We start from the raw sequence: 18,710 nt of genomic DNA on the forward strand, positions 1-18,710 counted from the left end.
AGTATGATCAGCTTATGTATTTGCTGGGGGGAAGCAAGGGAGGTGGGGGAGGGGACAGATAAGCTACATGGCTCAATCAGTATTTCTGCAAGAGTGTATCTGGTACATGTGTCTAACTTTTATCACCTTTCAGCTGAATGATATATACAGTGGAGAAAGATGGCTGAGGCAAACCAACAAGCAAAATACAAGAACAGCGGGAAATCAAAGAACAAACTCAGACAATTCTGCCTTACCTCTCCTTCTGAAATCACTGGCAAACAGGAACAGAGGTAGAACCTCACTACATCTTTCTGAAAAATCTTAGTCTACAGATATAAATTTGTGATAAATTTACAAGACTGAATGATAATTCTGCTCTTTGTGTTCTTTGGGAACCTCCTAAAAATACACAGTGCAGGCATGTTTAATGTTGCATTGTTGCAGATAGCAAAATTCTGATTTGGCTAGAATTCAGTAAGTCTTATTCTTTCTTTTTTTTCCACAAATATATAACCCAAGTCACACCTTTTGGAAATTTTATGAAGGCAGCAGCATTGGAGACAAATTATAAGTAAGAGGCAAGTATCAAGAAAGAAGGGAGGCAGAAATGGAGATAGGAGACCCTGGGAAATACAATGAGAGCAAAAAGAAAATACACTTTTTTTCCCCCCATTTCCAATAAATGGATAAAATTCCAGACACATTTCCCAAAGGGAGAACAAGAGATGTACTCATTCACATCCAGCAGTTGTGCTCGCCATCACACCCACCCACCTAAAAAAATAATAATAATAAAACAGCACAAACCCCCACACAGAAACAAACAAACAAACCCCACCCAAAATATAACCCAAACTGAATTCATTACTGCTTCCAACAACGGGACATGGTTTAAGGGTGCATCACAGGGAGTGCAGCTGTAGTTTCAAGCCTCTTGTGAAGCTTGGGAAAATTCAGCAAAGGCACGGTAATGACATAGTCTGCCTTCTCATCGAACAGTAATGATGTTTGCTCAGTAAGAGTGACTTTTTATTTATAGATCTTCACAGTAAAAGATGGACTATATTCTTAATATGATGGAGGATCTCTGGTGTGGGGACTACATTTTCAGAAACAGAGGGGCTGCACAGAAAAAATAATTTGCTTCTATTTTTTCAGTTTTTAAACTTCATTTTATCTTAAGATATAAGGTCTTTTCAATCAATGAAATACAAAACTTATGAGATAACGCAGTCATGCTATGGCAGACCAATTACTCTGTGCTGAATTTGCAAAAAGGCAAACATGATCAGAAGGAAACATCAGATCCCAGTAACTGCAGTCTGATTTATCATTTTCATTTGCATGAACTACATCAAAACAGTAAGTCATAAATTAAAGCAATTCCAAATACACATGAGTTATGCGTTTGTCTGTTCTATAAAAACTGTCACTTCACTTTTTTTCATTTGATTAAAAGTTAAGGTTCTGTATTTGAACTTTCCAAAAAAAGTTGGAAAAAAAAATAACATCACACACTGGGATGATACAGTTTTGTCAAGAAAAAAATTAAACTTTTTAAAAGCATCAAAAATATAACTCTAAGAAATTTCATTAAATATTAGCTAAAGATTAAGAAGAATAACACAATGTTTTGAATATTAATTGGGCAAGAATATGACCTTACAAGTATAATGTAGATAATAAGAAATACATCTCACTCACCTTTGCGTGTCTTCCAGTTTATTTTCAATCTAAGCCATTCTTCTGTATATTTTCAATTACTCACAGACCTATCCTTCCAACATTGCATACAACCATGTGCATAAATGTGAGCATATACGCAAGCTTCTGAAGGACTAATTCATCAGGAAATCTAAGCGCTTGAGCCTGCTCTCACTGAAGTGCAAGGGCCATAGATACATTCATGCCAGCACATATACGGATCAATACAGTGGTCTATTTTAGTGCAGAAGCCCGTATCCCACAGTTACCCATTTTCTCGGAACGGATGGGGTTCTCTCATCATAGAGAGCTATGAATGTCTTGGGCATTCTAATGCATGCCAGGTAACCAGAATATTTGTGTATTAACCTCTATAAATTTTAAACAATACTAATGCTTCAGTCTATGTTTGACAGCTTTTAAATTCGGGCCTCAAAAAAACTTTGGGGCAATATTTATGAGCATTGACTGGGATTCTCAAATCTGCCACACATAGCTGCCACAGGCAGCTCAGAATGATTTTTCTATGGATCTGACCACCCAGAACCAATTAGCTTTTCTGAAAGTTCCACCACCACAAAAAGAAATGAATATCTGAGTAGCATTATACTCATTTTCAATCAATGACTATAAATATTTAGGAATTGCATTAAGGATGACCAAGATCACCTGTATTCTTCCTCTTCTGTGATAGTCTTTGTTTTACTTTGTTTTCCCACTAGGCTCCCTCTTACTTGTCCTCTTTCAAAAGGAAAGGTCTGTAAGTTCTGCAAACCTCTTGTAAGAATGCTTAATTCTTTGAGATTATGTGAGTTGAGCATTGTGTTATGACTCTTAGTTTTCTGTGTGTTTTGTCAGTGAGTGGAAGCAGGACTGCACTGTAAAATTACAGCTCCAATGAAAGTTGCTAAATAACCACTATCTTTAAGCTTCGTAATCAAAGATCATCAGAGACAATGAGCTCATCATCAGAGATGAACTCCTTTTTTCAGTCTAATTCTCCAACAGCATCAATTGCTGCTTTTATCAGTAACAAAATTTGCATTTTTGTTCTTGTTGTTCAACTTTAAGAGCTTTTTTAAATTTTACAGCACATCAACCTTTAAACTTTTACAGAGGAAGTTTTAAAGATGCTTAACCCCACAAAAATAATGTCAGTAAAATATCATATGACGTTCATTGCAGACAATATTTACTCAGTGCTAAAAACACTTTCAGCAAAAGTAGTTAGTTTCTTTCTTTTTTTTGAAAGAACTTTAAACATTAGCATTCCTTAATAAAAGACACGTTAAATGTAAACACAAAGCCACACAACATGCATCGAAAAAGAAGGGTTAAAATGCAACTGTATTTCACGGACACAAATCACAGTCATTAAATTAAATTATCAGACATACATTATAACTTATTTATTATTTCAAGCTATACAGGCAACATAGCACCAAAATGGAGAAATTTCCTCTAAACAGTACACATAAATATTTGTTTTTTGAATTTCTGAAACAAGTATTTTCTTTCATATACATTAAGAATTGCCCTAAAAGAAATCCACTATCCCAAGCCCATTCTATGACATTATTTGGGTAGCGACATATGTTATCAGTTTTCTCTGAAAAGACACTCCCCAATACCAGAATTTTTAAAAATGAATAGCATATGCTAACATTAAGATTTCAGCCAGTGGGATATTAAATAAACGTGCTGTACTGGTAATGAGGTATTCTGAAGTCTGACATTAGGCAGCAGCAGAAGTAGAGGTATAAGACTGAAGTTGGTTTTGAAAACCAAGTTCACTGATTCTGAATTCCCTTTTAATATAAAAGATTATCTTCAAAGATATAAATACTTTTTACACATTAGAAAAATGAATGAAGGCACTTATCATACATATCTTTTTTTTTTTCATTAAAATGAAAACAATAAACATTTTACTTATGCAATTTCAGGCTGCTTCTGCTCCTGCAGAAGTTGATGGGAGGCCTGGCAATAACATCACTAGAAGAGGACTGGGATGATAATTTTTAAAAATACAGTTATTCTCTTACTAGACTTCTTCCACTAGTGCAAAGACAGAATTGTACAGAAAACCTTCCAATAACTTGACGGAAAACTGAAAAATTAGAAAAATTGCCACTTTAGAGACTATTACATTATGTATCTGAAGGGTGGTAAGAATTTCTGACACTTAAAGCTAACTTAGAAGATGAGCTGATCCACTAGATATGCCTAAATTTATGTGAAATCACAAGTGAAAATTAGGTGAAAATATTAAGACTAAGGAAAAAATCCTTATTTTAATCAAAATTTCAAACAAACATAATTATCTTCTGTAAGGGTTAAATATTGTCTGTAACAGTGACAACAAAAACACCTCAGCACATACAGATTTATACTCCCCCAAAATAAAAACCAAAGAAAACAACAACAACAACAAAAATCTAACATTCCTAAACTGAATTTTGACAGGACTTTTAAAATGTAATTTGAATTGTTAGCAAACCACTTGCCTGTGACACTTGATTTCTTGACCAATATAACGTATAATTGACCTGGCTGGTTTGTCAGTGCTTTGTTATTTTAATAGTGTTTGAACAGGTGTAAGAGCACTTTGCAAAATCACTACTCTTGGGAAAGCCATGTCTGTTCACTTTTAAATTAAGGTCCCTTTCATCACAGAAAATATTTTCTAAAACTTTAAAGTAAATACGAAAAGAAACCTAAAATTATTATCTGACTGCACAGATGGTATCTGGGAAAGTTTCAGGACCATCTATTCATACATCTTAACTTTGAAAAGAACTAGACGTATCACATCCTAGCTCACAAGAAGAAAAAGGGCTAGAAGGAAGATATGACCATTTAAGTAAGAGAAAAATACCAAAATCTTAAAAGAAACTGAGATTTAAAGAGGAAGCTTCAATTAGTAGTTTAATATGATCCTTAAAGTGAAGTCTTCGTAAAAAGCCTCCATTAAGAAAAGCTCATTTGGTGAGTCATAAAAAGCCATCATCTGCTGAACAGCAGAATAAAGAGTCAAACAAAAAGTACGTTTAAATCACATGGTTTGTTCAGGTACCAGAACATGGCTTTTGCAACAAAAATCTCTTAACTCACTAATGTCAAATTCTTTCCCAGCCAAGTACTGCATTTCACCTGGGAGGAAGCAGCTTGCAGTTGGGAAGTCCTCATACCTTCTGTCACAGTTAACCTCTGCAGCCAACCAGGCGAAGCTAACTGCTGCCAGTCAGCACTTCACCATTTCCTTAGTTCCTGAAAACTACTGGCTTGTGATAAATATGTCAGTTACTGGATTCCTACATAAAATTCTAGTTAATATTATGTACTATGTATTTGATTCTATAGTACAGTTAATTTACCTTGGTGTTATTCATGAAAACTTTGCCAGACTGTATGTATGCGCACTGAAGGTCTGTTACATCTAAACATAACAATTTAACTGACTGTTGGTTTGATTATATTCTGACATAATTTCTTGTCAGGTAATTGTTGGGCAATTGTTTGCCTAAGAATGCTGAAGCATCTGGGTATGGGACAACACAGTGTTCTGTAATCTGTCACAGATTATCCCAAAAGAATTCTAGGAGAAAATTTTTAAATTGTGTCATTACAGTTAGTTTTAAAATCTCTGCAAATTTGCAATACTTTCCCTTTTCATGTTTGTTGTAAAAAAACATCTTCTCATCATTAAGACAGAAAAACACTATGATAAAAATTAATACAATGAACCTCAAATATTACCACACGGACTAAACACAAAAACCCAACAATGGATTGTTAAAAGTAGGAAGGAATACAATAAAAAATCTGTATTAGAACAAAGAACACTTTGGCAGCTGTCAGAATGCTATGGAATTTTTCTTGACATTAGATAATGTGACATATGGTTTCCATACTTTGTAGCTTGTAATTTATTCATTCTTTTGTGTAGTTTTGGATCATTGCTTCAATCCCTTCACCAAAGACTAGAATAGCTTAAAAGGAAAATATCCACAGGCCAAGTTTACTGGTGGTGCAACTCCATTAAAACAAGCAGCTATACAAATAATGTATTTATCTCAAGTGTTATTTAACTTACAAACACATTATGAATATGTATGCAGCAAAATATATATGCATCATAATTTGCAGATATCAAAAATGAGGTGGTGTACTTATATCCAAGACAATCAGGCTAAAACATTATCTTGAAATATTTGAATTCAGGGATGTTTCCACAAGATTATATCAACCTCACTTACATTAGAGGTTGTCAGCAATATACATAGCACCATAGAATTATTTGAGCTGAAAGGGACTCTTAAAAGGTCATCTAGTCCAAATGCCCTGCAATGAACAGGGACACCTACAGCTAGATCAGGTTGCTCAGAGCCTGGTCCAGCCTGACCTTGAATGTCTCCAGGAATGGCGCATCCACCACCTCTCTGGGAACTTGTTCCAGTGTCTCATGCAAGGCAATCAATGAGAGTCCCTTGAGATGCAGAGACTGTGTAAACCTACTCTGTTTTCTCCGAAATTTGGTACAATTCTGAAGAAAAGGAACAGCATTATTCAGTTACTGGTTTAAAAAAAAAAAAAAAAAGGCAGAAAAAGTAAGCTACATTCTACAAAAAAATCCACATTTTCAGAGTCTCTCCATGATCTCCAGATGAAATGAATTCAACTTACAAGCAAAAGGATATGTTTCCTAGCGACCTTAATTGTAAAACTTCAGAGTACTTCTCTGGTTTGGATGTCACAAATGAGAAAATTCTGGACTGAATCGAAGTTTCCCCATACACAAGAGTAAATTTTCTTGCTTCTGAGTTAGAGTTATCCCTAAGTATAAACGAGCTTATTGTCCTAAAACAGAAGTACGTAGCTTTCACTGAAGGTAGAAAGATACTGTACACTAACATGCTGTATACCTCACTTTGACATTCTGAATCTGTGTTAACAAGTGGCCTTTGTCACGTTTATTACATCAATAGCATGGAATTAAAGATAACCAATAATTACCTAATTCTCTGAAGTCAAAAGCTGCTTTTTATGAAATACAAGCTAGTCACAGAAATTTCTGTATCCAGGATTGTTATTTCTATTGCACAATTATAATCCTCAATATTTACTGCTAAAAAGTCCTACAAGAAATGCTTTGTAAGTGAGTACTGCAAAAGTTTTTCCTCCCAGAGCAAACACTGGAAGTACTCTTGCTTGCCCTCTCATATCTTTGAATGTTATGATTAAATTCAGATAAGGAAATGGATATTCAAGACTTTCATTTATTGCCTTGGAAGATAAACATTGTTTCGAAGAACTTAACTCTGAGTAATTTTAAACATTTTCCTTTCCTTTGAAGAATTAAACTTGCTCAAGCAGCCTTGCATTACAAACCACTAGATGCCAGCTCATCATGGTCTAAAGTGATTTAAAGACTAACAAAGGTCAAATACCTGGTACTTCTGCAGGTAATTGATTAGACCTCAAGAAAGAACAGTGAATAGCTGCTTTAGAGAACATGACTAACTTTCACTGATTTAAACCTTAAAATTCTTCAAAAGTCTAAGCAAAATTCATGTTATGTCCTAAACAGAGGGCAGGCACCACTAGAACTTCACACTTCCACATAAAAAGCACAACTGATAAGCGAGAATAGTCCCTTAATGCTGTGGATCAGGCTTTTAACTCTACTCTGGATAAATTCTGGATAAATCTTCGATGATATTAGGAATCTATTTCTGCTTGAACATAAAATTGAACAGGAAACTCTCAAAAAGCTGGAATAATCAGTAAGCTAAAGCTTTAGTTCAGATGTATTTAGACAAAACTACAGCTAAATGAGAAAAAGGTTTTTTTAAGAATTTTTTATACCCATCTCTGAACTGGCTGGGCCAGAGACACAGCCTGTTCAATGAGGTCAAAGAGTTATTCCACACGAAGCAAGTGCTCAAAAATTTCCTTGGTTTCAATCACCCTCTCCACTTATAAATATGCCACGTGTGCCAGAAGACAAAGACAGCACAATGAGTTATGGGAAATTACAGTACATGTATGAAATCTCACATTTCACTTTCTAGTTACGCTTTGACATGGAATCTCACTGGTAGATATAAAGGCCCCACATGTAAATATTACTCAATACTGTTATCAAAAATATGAACAGTGATTTATCTGGTACTTGCTGTCTTTATAGAGAACAGTAAGTATAGATATGACACGCTCATTGACCCTAGCCTCTAGAGAATGTTTAGCCATTAACAGCACCCTGTATGAGAGCACACTGTACTCCGGAATGGCAGAGGACAAGAACAGTCATAATCTAAGGCCAAACCATCTTATCACCAGTCAGCCACCCACACAGGTGAGGGCTAGACAGTGCTGTTGGTGATAGGGTGCAACAGTGTTTCTGAAACCAAAGCTGCTACTGCTTTCTTGATGAACATCCTTGATTAACATATTTTGTTCCATTGACAGCAACAAAAATTTACTAGAGGTTGTGTACTGGGAGCATTCAAATGAACATATTTTGTTCCACTGACAGCAACAAAAATTTACTAGAGGTTGTGTACTGGGAGCGTTCAAACTAGTTACTTTATGGAAAAGTGACAGCATAGTCAGTACATGAGCCTAATTCTATTTTCTGAATCTACTTGGCTTGTTTCTGCTCAACACTATGTTGCGGTTGAAATTTCTGATGAAATTAATACTATTACTGAATACCTACAGAGCTTGCAATCGCATATAAAACAGAAGCCACAAATTCTCTCCTTGGCAACTGGATTCCATTCTAAACTTGGTTTTTGAAGAGTTAAAGTGGCTGTAATTGATACATAAAACAAAAAGAAAATCTTTGCAAAGCTAAACCAAAAAAGCCATTTACCATGACTTACAGGTTATTACAAGTCATTACAGTAACCTACAGGTAAGCTACTAATGCAGTGAGAACCACATTACTCAGGGAAGGAACAGGCTGTGAATAACTTTCTGTCTACAATCAAAACTGAGTTCAGAGGCAAATTTGTGCTGAATACCCTGCTTGCCTTCTTCGTATCTGAAGAACATACATTAATAAAGAACTAGTAAGCCATCACTAGTTATTTGAGTAACAGCTGAAGAAGATACTCTGGCATCGGTTAAACACAAAACCAAAATTCTGTTTGCACAGTGGAAGACGTAATTGGGAGAAATTACTAATTCAATCTTTCATGGTAAACTGTATTTGCAATAAATTAGAATTGATTATATAAACACTAATCAGTTATTTAAATTTGAAATTGGACAATATTAAAAAAAAAAATTTGGTGGTAATTCAAAGAAACAAATTACATAATTTTATTAATTAAGATAAATGTATAGAACTGTTTCCCTAGCCCATCCTCCAGGGATGTTAATGACAGATTTGGAATAATTTCGGATGGAATCAGAGTTAGATCCAATCACCTTTGATTGCCATTAATCTCTTTAAAATTGAGCACAATAACTAATAAATATTGTTGTCACATTCATAGCCTGAAGGAATATAATGTACTCTCTCTTGCAGAGTATGCTATGATTACTTATTTGTGTTAATTATCTGCTAGTGGCAATTTTAAAGATTAATGGTAATTACTGTAGTCATTTTAATACATTAATAGACAGTGACATATAGACAATAACATATTATAGTTACATACATAATTATACACAGACAACTTTAATTAGTCATTGTTTTAAGACCACAAATATAAACCTTTATACACAAATGTACATGTAATATGGAGTAAAATGCTGTTTCATGTCAAAGTGTGAGATAGCTCATATTTAAATACAGTGTTAGAGAAAAGCTAAGTACTAGAAAGACTTGTTCGTTTGTTTTTGCTTTTGTTTTTTACAAATATAAATATGCACGTAATACTACCGTATAAATTACAGCATATACTTTTAAATTGAAACACAGACCAAATCATAACTCTTCAGAACAGATCAGCCTAGTAGGTTCCACTATCAGCGATAATGATTTATGTTAATTTTCAAAATACTCTCTACGATATTTTACAGATCATGATGCTGTTCCCACTGAAGTAAATGGCTATTTCCCATTTAATTCAATGACAGCAAGAGCTTTTGCTTAACAAAAGTACAGACTATGTTCCACATGCACTATTGTTTCATCGTTGCCAAATAAAATAATAATACAACTTTTAAAAGGCATGGGGAAATAGAGTGACAGAAAGAACAGAAAGCAAAAAATATCAGTGAATGCTATCGTACCGATTTCCATGGTCCCCGATGCCATGAAACGTCACCAGGGCAAGAATGCACATTACATTGTGCCATATTAGGTGGCTTGTCTAGAATTTCACAGTTTTGATCACCCAGCATCTGGCCAGTAGGAAGCTGACAAATCACCAGTCTTGTCTTTATTCCATCTCCACAGGTTTGAGTACACTAAAACATAGAATTTTATATACAAAATTTTTGTTAAAAGTCATCAAATACTATTAATGTGATAATAAATACATGTTATTATTTACTATGTCTACTGGGTATCCAATTCAAGAATAAGGACTTATAATTTAAGTCCATATAATGAAAAAATTATTCTCTCATCAACTGACTGTCTATAAAAGTTTGTTACAGAAAATCCACCTTACCAGAGAAAAATAACTATTTGTGAGTATAAACATAAAACAACATGACACTCAGACTGGCTGTGAGAACTAAATGGCTAGATCTGGGCAAAATAGGAAATAAAATATCATTCATTTTTCTTATTTTCTACGCTTCTAGATATTAATGCATCAAGAATAAGAGAAGAGGGTATGAAACATAAGAGGTTATCTTAGAATGCCAGATAAACCAGTTTTAAGCTTTTTAGTAGTGTTGGATTAAGAATGCATGGTCAAAAGTGACAATATGCGGCACAGAGAAAATGTTCTTTGTCCAAGATTGCATAACATTTCCTCAAAACATTCTAACCCTGGCACAATATATCTTCTTACTTCTAATCTGCAACTACAGCCTTGTATTTGTTTTTTTTGCTTTGTTCATACAGGTAATAAGTACGGTATTATGTGAGAGTATTTCAGGCAGTATATATAGAATTTAAGGTGAAAGATTTTCTTTTAAGCTTCTTGTGTTTTTTTTCTTAGGCTAGCTATTTACAAAGAGATTAATTGTATGAGAAAAAGAAAATAATTTTGTCCATCTGAAGATTCAAGATGCTAGAGCAACATTCAATTACAAGCTTTTAAGGTAAGTGCTTATTATTAAACTGAGAAATACCACCCAAGTGTAAATAAAACTAGAATTTCTAAAGATACCACTATCATAACAAATACAGCAATGTATTTCCAATCATTTTGTATATCTTTAGAGTCACAGAATACTTACTTCTTTAAGAATTATATTTACACTACCTGTATTGGTAACTGTACACGACAGTTTGGGATTTGATCAAAGAAAAAATTTTACATAAACATGTTGAAACTCACTATTTTTTTTAAATGTAAAAGAACAGTTCAATTCACACTCAAATTATTTTGTTACTATTTCTAAGCTTATGCAGTGATGTTTCCTCTTGAAAGTGAAATGGTCTTACTTCTCCCCAGTTTCCATAGTTCCATCGTGGGCAGGGTCCAGAATCACAGTGTCTTGACTCTGGAGGTTTAGTTGCCTCATCACAATAACTAGCACTTCTTCCTTCCTCATCTTGACATACTACAACTCGACGGTGAAATCCACCTGCACAAGTACTAGAGCACTACCAAAACATGTAAAAATATATGTCACTGTTGTATCATTAGAAAAATGAATAATATGTTGGTTAAAATGAGACAAAAAAATATGTTAGCATTCAAAACTGGAAATTTGCAAATAGGAATTATTACGTAGAAGTATTTGAAAGTTGAAATCGCGCAAAAACCAGACTTTAAATTGAATGTATTTTTCATGATGGTACTTTTTTAAACAATGCACTTTTCACCAAATCTGTACTGCAATAACATTCCTATGAATGTATATACACAAGTGAGATAAATTAATATACAAAAAAAAATTTTCTTACTGCTCCCCACGGTCCAGTTCTCCATTGATATCCTCCTACAGAAGGATGATTCCATTGGTTCATATTGTCTAGTGGATGATGTATTGGAGGGTAACCTATTTCTGGAAGATGACTTGGATGGTCATGTATTTTCGGAGTATGATAGACTGGTGGACATGGTGGCATGTTACATTCTTGTTCTTTAGAGGGACGGCCTTCAGGATCACAGTAATTCTCGTTGATTTGTTGATGGTAGTTGACACAGATAACTTGTCTTGTTATTATTCCACTATCACACGTAACTGTGCACTGACCAAAAATTAACCCAATGTTTGTGACAGAACATTGACAGCTAATAACCAAAGACATTTACATTTGACAATAAGGAACATATACTTTACTGTTTCAAAGGATGAAAGCATGTACAGAATATGAAATTCCAATTTCTGACACGCTTAAAAAAAACCAATTTGAGCAATACTTACAGGGGACCAGTTTCCAACTTGCCACTCTCCACATGGGCTGAAGCAACTTGAAATCTCAGCTGGACGTGGCAAATGAGCACAGAAAGATTCATCTGCTATTCCTCCATGAGCATCTCTGCAGCTCACATAGCGAGCACGATCACCCTTCCCACAGGATGCCGAACACTGTCAGAGAACAATCCATATTAAAAGCATTTCAGGAGACCAAAGAGAGATCATGCAAGCATCAAAAACGCTAGCATAGCTTAGTATCAGCTTGACTTTAGTATTAAACACTGAGAACTAGACTTTCATCTCACAGTGACACCCAAGTGTCAAGTGTTTATCAGTACAGAGCCATGCACTCAGGAAGGAAGTGTATACTGCTGGGTGGTTTGGGCCTTAAGAATTCCTGTAGGATTGGAACTGAAGTGCTGACTGTTCAGTATTGGAAAATAATTCAGCATATCTAACAGGAAACATTTAACCTCTAACATGGAATCATTACACAGATGCGAAAGGGATTTTTAAATTTATTAACAATAGACACATTAGAGAGCAGCTTCCAGAACAATTTAATTGTTCCATAGTGATGCAATATTTACATGAACTGATGTAATGAACTGCAATATTTACATGAACTGGTCATCACAATTCATTTGCCATTCTAGTTCATATTAGCATAATCCATAGAGCCCCTTTAGATGCCTTTATAGATGAAAAGTACTGTGGGGATTTAGTAGAGTGCTATTATGTAGCCCCACTCTATGCACTCTTTACTACTGTTTTGTTCAGTTTCAGAAAAGATATAATTGCTATATGCCTCATTAAAAACTTCAAGAGAGCTACATTTTTACAGATGATGTTAAAATTTTATATTTCTACCAAATAAAACTAATTTTCATCACTATGAAAATTAAACACTCCTTGGTTAAACAAAGTTTGTGCATGTATCAATTGGGTCTGTATTGCTTATTTTACAAGTTATGTGTAATTGGATCTTTAAAGACCTAAACCATTTAATATTGCTATTCACATACAAGATGTAAATCATATTTTTGAATGAAAGATCTTTTCCATTCTCAGAAACTGATCATTTATTTTAAAACACACTTCCTTGAACACTCTTAATCATATCAAAACTGTTCTGTTCAGAACTCCAGCCCCCCAAATCCCGTTTACTTGTTTTTCCTTTATTTTCCCTGGCTATATTTGAATCACAGAATTGGCCGGATGTGTCCCTCTCCTTCTAAAAAAATCTAACAGGTTCTTAAAAAAAATCAAATTTTCTTTAAGAATTATCTCAAGCAGATTTTGTTCTGAAAGATATATTAATGACAGTTTTACAGAAAATTGGAGAAAGAATGGAGAACTACTCTGACAGCTGTGATCATTTTTACATTACATACTGGGGTCCATGATCCATATCGCCATTGGGTCACCTTTCCTACATGAATTAGAGGAAGCGATGTAGTCCACAATTTTGTAGTTTCTGGACAAGAGGGCAATTCACATTCCTATGGGGTTAAAAAAAAAAAAAAAAGCTTTCAAAATCTAAGTTTAGGAAAAGCCAAATGTAAAGTAGATGGCTCCCACAGAGATAGATCCTACTATTACAATGTCAGCATTAACTAACCAGTAAATCTACTTTTCAGTAGCGTTACTCAAAAGTTTTTAATAAATTGTTTTATTTCAAATGGAGAGGTACAGAAAATCTATTCAATGTTAATTCTGTATTAGTAATAACTAATATTTGCAATTTGAGAAAAGTCCTAATTTAGTAGCTTGCTAGAGACAATAGGGAATGAACATGACTGTTCTGTTTCAGAGCCACATGCAGTACAGAACTGAGAGAAAAAAGCAGCTGTGCAGTCCTTTATACCTTCAGTTACCAAGAACAATAAATTGTTCAGATTCTGACAACAGTTGAACAAGTACCACAACCCAAAATATGAAGCATACTCAAACCAATTTTGAGTGGATTGGAAATTAACTTGTACTCATTGCTTGGCTTTTATATTTTGCAATCTTATTCAAGAAGCCATCAATGGGCTGGTGACTTGTTCAAAGTATATTCTGGACCCCAATATCCAATTTTCTTTCACTCTCAAAAAAAAAAAATAAAATAGATCAGAATCAGAGCCTGCCCTCCAAGGGATAAGTGGTTACCAGCCTAACTGCATATAAATGAGATGAACCAATCTGGCAGCCAGATCAACAAAATAATATGTTGCATGTTTGACGTTAATTGCTTTCAGTTAAAGGTAAACCCAATTTAAAATCATTAAAAACATTTCTTCTGAAAAACAGTAGATTTAAATTAACAGAAGCAATAATGTAATTAAATGAGATGGGGAGGAAGTGTCAAGAACCATATTAATACCATATTGAACCATATATAATTCATGTCTACACAGTTTCAAATTAGTATTATTCCCACTATCAAAGTTTTCCTCAAGTAAATACATCTTTTTTTTTTAAGAACAAACAGAATTCTAGAGGAGAATTCCAAGCTAGCCAGGTGTGATTACTTACTATCACAGCAAGCAGTCACCTTACATTATTCTACATGCTGGAGCTTTTAAAAAACTGTATTTACAAATAATCAAAGTTCTTTGGATCCCTTCAACATATACCAAATTTTCAAATTTCCAGTCTCCACATTATCCTCCAGGCCAAATCTGAAGCACTGAAAAAGAGCATATAGTTTCCTCATTCTAGAACTCATTTCTTGCAAGTTTCCCCAGGAAATCAGTAGACAATGTTTGTGTTTAGACGCCTTTAACTAAAATGCTCAACCAACTGGAAGTTATTTCTTACTTACTTGGTTATCTCTAGGACGAGTAACAGCGTTACATTCTCTATCATCATCCAAAATAACTCCGTAAGTCCCAGTAACACATTTGACTGCACGCATCTGGTATCCACGTCCACATGTTACAGTACACTGTTAACAACGTCACACATTTAAAATAGCACTATATTTAATCAAGATTGTTTTTAATTACATTTTCCATTTTAAAACTCTCTCTAGCATAAATAGAAACATGTACTGGGTTTGGCCGGAATGGAGGTAAACCTCTTCACAGCAGATCATACGGTGCTAAAACAGTGTTCATAACAAACTAATATTTTGGTTATTGCTTAACAGTACTTGAAAAACATCAACACTTCCTCTTTTTCCCACTCTGCCCCCTGCAGTATTTTGGAGAGTGTGCAAAAGACTGGGAGGGGATGAAGCCAGGCCAGCTGACCCTGAGCACAATTAGATACAGAATGTATTTTTGAACAGTACCTTCACACTAAGAGACAGAAACTATTTTCTCACTGAAGATCGAAACAAAACAACCAAATACTAAATCTTCTTGTTTACTACTATTTAGCATATATACTTCTATGATCTTAATTAAAATTACAACTTAAATGTGCTGGTGTACCTATAAATACTTGGTCTTTTACTTGTCTCATTCATCGGAATGCTCTGCTACCTACATTTTCATTACTTTGGAGATGAAATATGTTCATGAGAAATATCATTAGTAATTTTTGATATTAAGGCTCATAGTGGTTATGTGAGGCATTTAACTTACATAAGGGCACTCCTAAATTACATGCTAGATAGTCAATAGAAGCAAACAAATATGTGAACCAATCCACCTTCAAATAGTTGCTTAAGTCACAATTAAAATGTATAAAAGGTGTTGTTTTGTGATCACTCATAGTCTGAAACAGAAACAAAAACCAGAAATACTTATGTACTCACTGCTCCCCAAGGCCCTACTTGCCAAGATGCGCATTCAGGAAGTTCACATGGTGTTACTGATCCTGGTCTATCATTCAGATTACAGAAATCATCTCTCAGTTGTTCATCATTAAGTTGGCACCATATTTGTCGATGCTTCATTCCTTTGCCACATGTCACAGGGCACTGTAAAATAATATTAATAATCAGTTTGTAAAGACATAGCTTCACTTTTCTACAGTAAGTTGCAGGATTTTGAAGATTACGTAATTACAAAAATATTCTATGAATGCACATCATGCAACAGAACTAGTTATTCTGTGAAATCTTCATTTCTCCATCAACTCAAATACACAATATAAATGAATCAATATCAAGTTTCTAAAGCCATAAAACATGAAAACAATGCACAACTCTCTTATTTCCAATAGAATAAAAATACTCTAAGTATGAATACACATATAACTGCTTTCACTGGGAACCCATTTAAGCCATCCATCATGCTATTACATCTATAAAATCTACAATGAAATGGATATAATTCTGCTCTTCAGTTGGCTGAAGGTTCTCTTTGCTTCAGAAAAAAAAGGAAGGTACATGTATGACAAGGTAAAGTAGCTTTGCTATATCATTTTAATATAATAAAATTTATGGAAAAAAATTATAGGTGTGGCTTTTCAAAAGTTCTTACACCATTTGTGAGTGAGTGAAGTGTTGGAACAGGCTGCCCAGAGAGGTTGTGGATGCCCCGACCCTGGAGGTGTTCAAGGCCAGGTTGGGCGGGGCCCTGGGCAGCCTGGTCTAGTATTGGATGTGGGAGGGGGGTTGGAGCTTGATGATCCTTGAGGTCCCTTCCAGCCCAAGCCATTCTATGATTCTATGATTTGCACACCTTAGAGGCATCTCAGTGCAGTCCTATGACTTAAGAATTTTTACTTCAATGTGCCCCGAAATAATCAGAACAAAACACAGTGCAGCTTATTTTTATATTGATGATCAGGTCCAAACAAGCCTTAAACTTGGTCCATTACCTCACTCCACTCACTAGCAGACCAGCTTGGACATAAGAATTCATTGCAACTCTGTGTTACAACTCTTGGAAGTTCCTGACATTCTCTGTCAGGAAGATGACGACCCAAGTTGTTCAAGCAGAAAGCTTCTCTGGTTCTGATACCTCTTTCACAGCTCCTGGAACACTGCAGCATTCAGACAATGTTATGAAACAGGAAGCACAGCATGAAAAACACAGATCAAAATACGTTATCAGTCTTAAAGGTGAAAAGCACAGTGCTAGACAAATGTAGCTACATCTAAGCTACAGATTGTTACTATGTTCACTTGAGGTAAATTTGGCACCTTGTTTAGTAGTTCCAAGATGAAATTCATTAATGAAGGTTAAAGCTGAAATTGTGCTTATTGTTTTTCTCCAATACACACAGTACTAAATTATTAATGCTGCAAAGAAAATACACAGCTTTAGCGCTCAGATCTTCTCTGTTGACTTCTAAATACTAGCTGTGAACTATTGTAGACGGGTGAGTTACTATAAAAATATGAGGAATTACGTCTAGCAGTTACCAAAATCTAGAGACTGGTATTAGCTCTTCCAGCAACAACTCATTTGTAAAACATTATTTTCTTTTAGTTACTTAAACTAAAAAATATAACTACAGAAAAACCAAGAGTTGTTATAAACACTAATTAGAAGTCTAACACTAAAAGGTTTTGAATTCATACCTCTGACCATTCCAGATTTGTCAAGCATTATTTTCTTCTAGTTACTTAAACTGAAAAATGTACATACACAGAAACCAAGATTTCCTACGAACACTAACTAGAACTATAATGCTATAATAATAAGGTTTTGAATTTGTACCTCTGACCATTCGGTGTAGTGCCAACTTGTCAATGTACAGTCGCCATGACAGGGCTCTCTGGTGGGTGGTTTCTGCTGATCAGCGCAGTATCTATCGTCCACCAGAGCACTGAGTCCTTTTGAAACGGAGTACTTCATGCAGTGGATTTCTATAGATCGATACCCTGGCCCACACTTTGATGTGCAGTCACTTTTGCCAATACTCTGCCACCTACAAAGATAAACTGTTACAGAAAGCTAACTATGATTTATAAAGCTAATTAAGCACTCAGAGAAAGTACCTAGAATTGCATTTCAGGGCTGGAATGTTCAAAGCAATATAAAAGAATTTAACTTACAGTTCAAAAAATATCTTTTTAAATTTAAAGGACATTTGAGCTAAATCTCCCAGGTGACTTTGAAAAATGTAAGCTATAATTCTAACCCAGAGGGAGTGGTGGAAGGGAGAAGAAAGCAGTCAGTTACTTTGTTTCAATCTCTATCAATAAAAATATGTAAGATGACAGTAGTTCAGTTATTGAGGAACCTCTTTATACCTTAATTCACACTCTGTATTACACTCTTCAGAGATATCTGGAACAGGAGATATAAGTTCACATCTTTGATCAGACACTACCACATGATCACTTTTACGTATGCATGTCATTCTTCTTCTTCTAATACCTTGAAAAGAAGAAAAGTGAAAAGAAGGTTGAAATAAGAGAGCCTTTTTACAATAATGGACTTCATTCATCATTTAGGAATTTAGATGAGATACTCCATTAGCATTAATCTTTGTATACAGCAAATTCTGCTTAAACATACTGCTCTGTGCAGCTAGCTAGCTTCCTGGTAAGAACAACCTCATCCTGATCACGTTCACCACCCTGCCATCTCCTAGCTATACTGCAGTGGTCTCATGAGAGTACTGAATTCCAGAAA

At 34.8% G+C, this 18,710-nt stretch overlaps 1 protein-coding gene across 1 annotated transcript in view; it reads right to left on the reverse strand.

Annotated features, from left to right (window-relative positions):
* The window catches only part of ADAMTS20 (ADAM metallopeptidase with thrombospondin type 1 motif 20), an 86,710-nt gene that overhangs the window by 22,188 nt on the left and 45,812 nt on the right, over window positions 1–18,710 (reverse strand). Inside the window, exons 20-29 of the mRNA XM_021384899.1 lie at window positions 18,326–18,452; window positions 17,790–18,000; window positions 16,945–17,109; window positions 15,935–16,099; window positions 14,996–15,118; window positions 13,581–13,688; window positions 12,193–12,357; window positions 11,729–12,016; window positions 11,264–11,425; window positions 9,934–10,110 (exon numbers count right to left, since the gene is read on the reverse strand). Of these exons, the coding sequence (XP_021240574.1) occupies window positions 9,934–10,110; window positions 11,264–11,425; window positions 11,729–12,016; window positions 12,193–12,357; window positions 13,581–13,688; window positions 14,996–15,118; window positions 15,935–16,099; window positions 16,945–17,109; window positions 17,790–18,000; window positions 18,326–18,452 (1,691 nt within the window). The remainder of the gene's footprint in view (window positions 1–9,933; window positions 10,111–11,263; window positions 11,426–11,728; window positions 12,017–12,192; window positions 12,358–13,580; window positions 13,689–14,995; window positions 15,119–15,934; window positions 16,100–16,944; window positions 17,110–17,789; window positions 18,001–18,325; window positions 18,453–18,710) is intronic.

This window comes from Numida meleagris, chromosome 1 (genome assembly GCF_002078875.1).
Source record: "Numida meleagris isolate 19003 breed g44 Domestic line chromosome 1, NumMel1.0, whole genome shotgun sequence".
Classification (NCBI taxonomy): Eukaryota; Metazoa; Chordata; class Aves; order Galliformes; family Numididae; genus Numida; species Numida meleagris.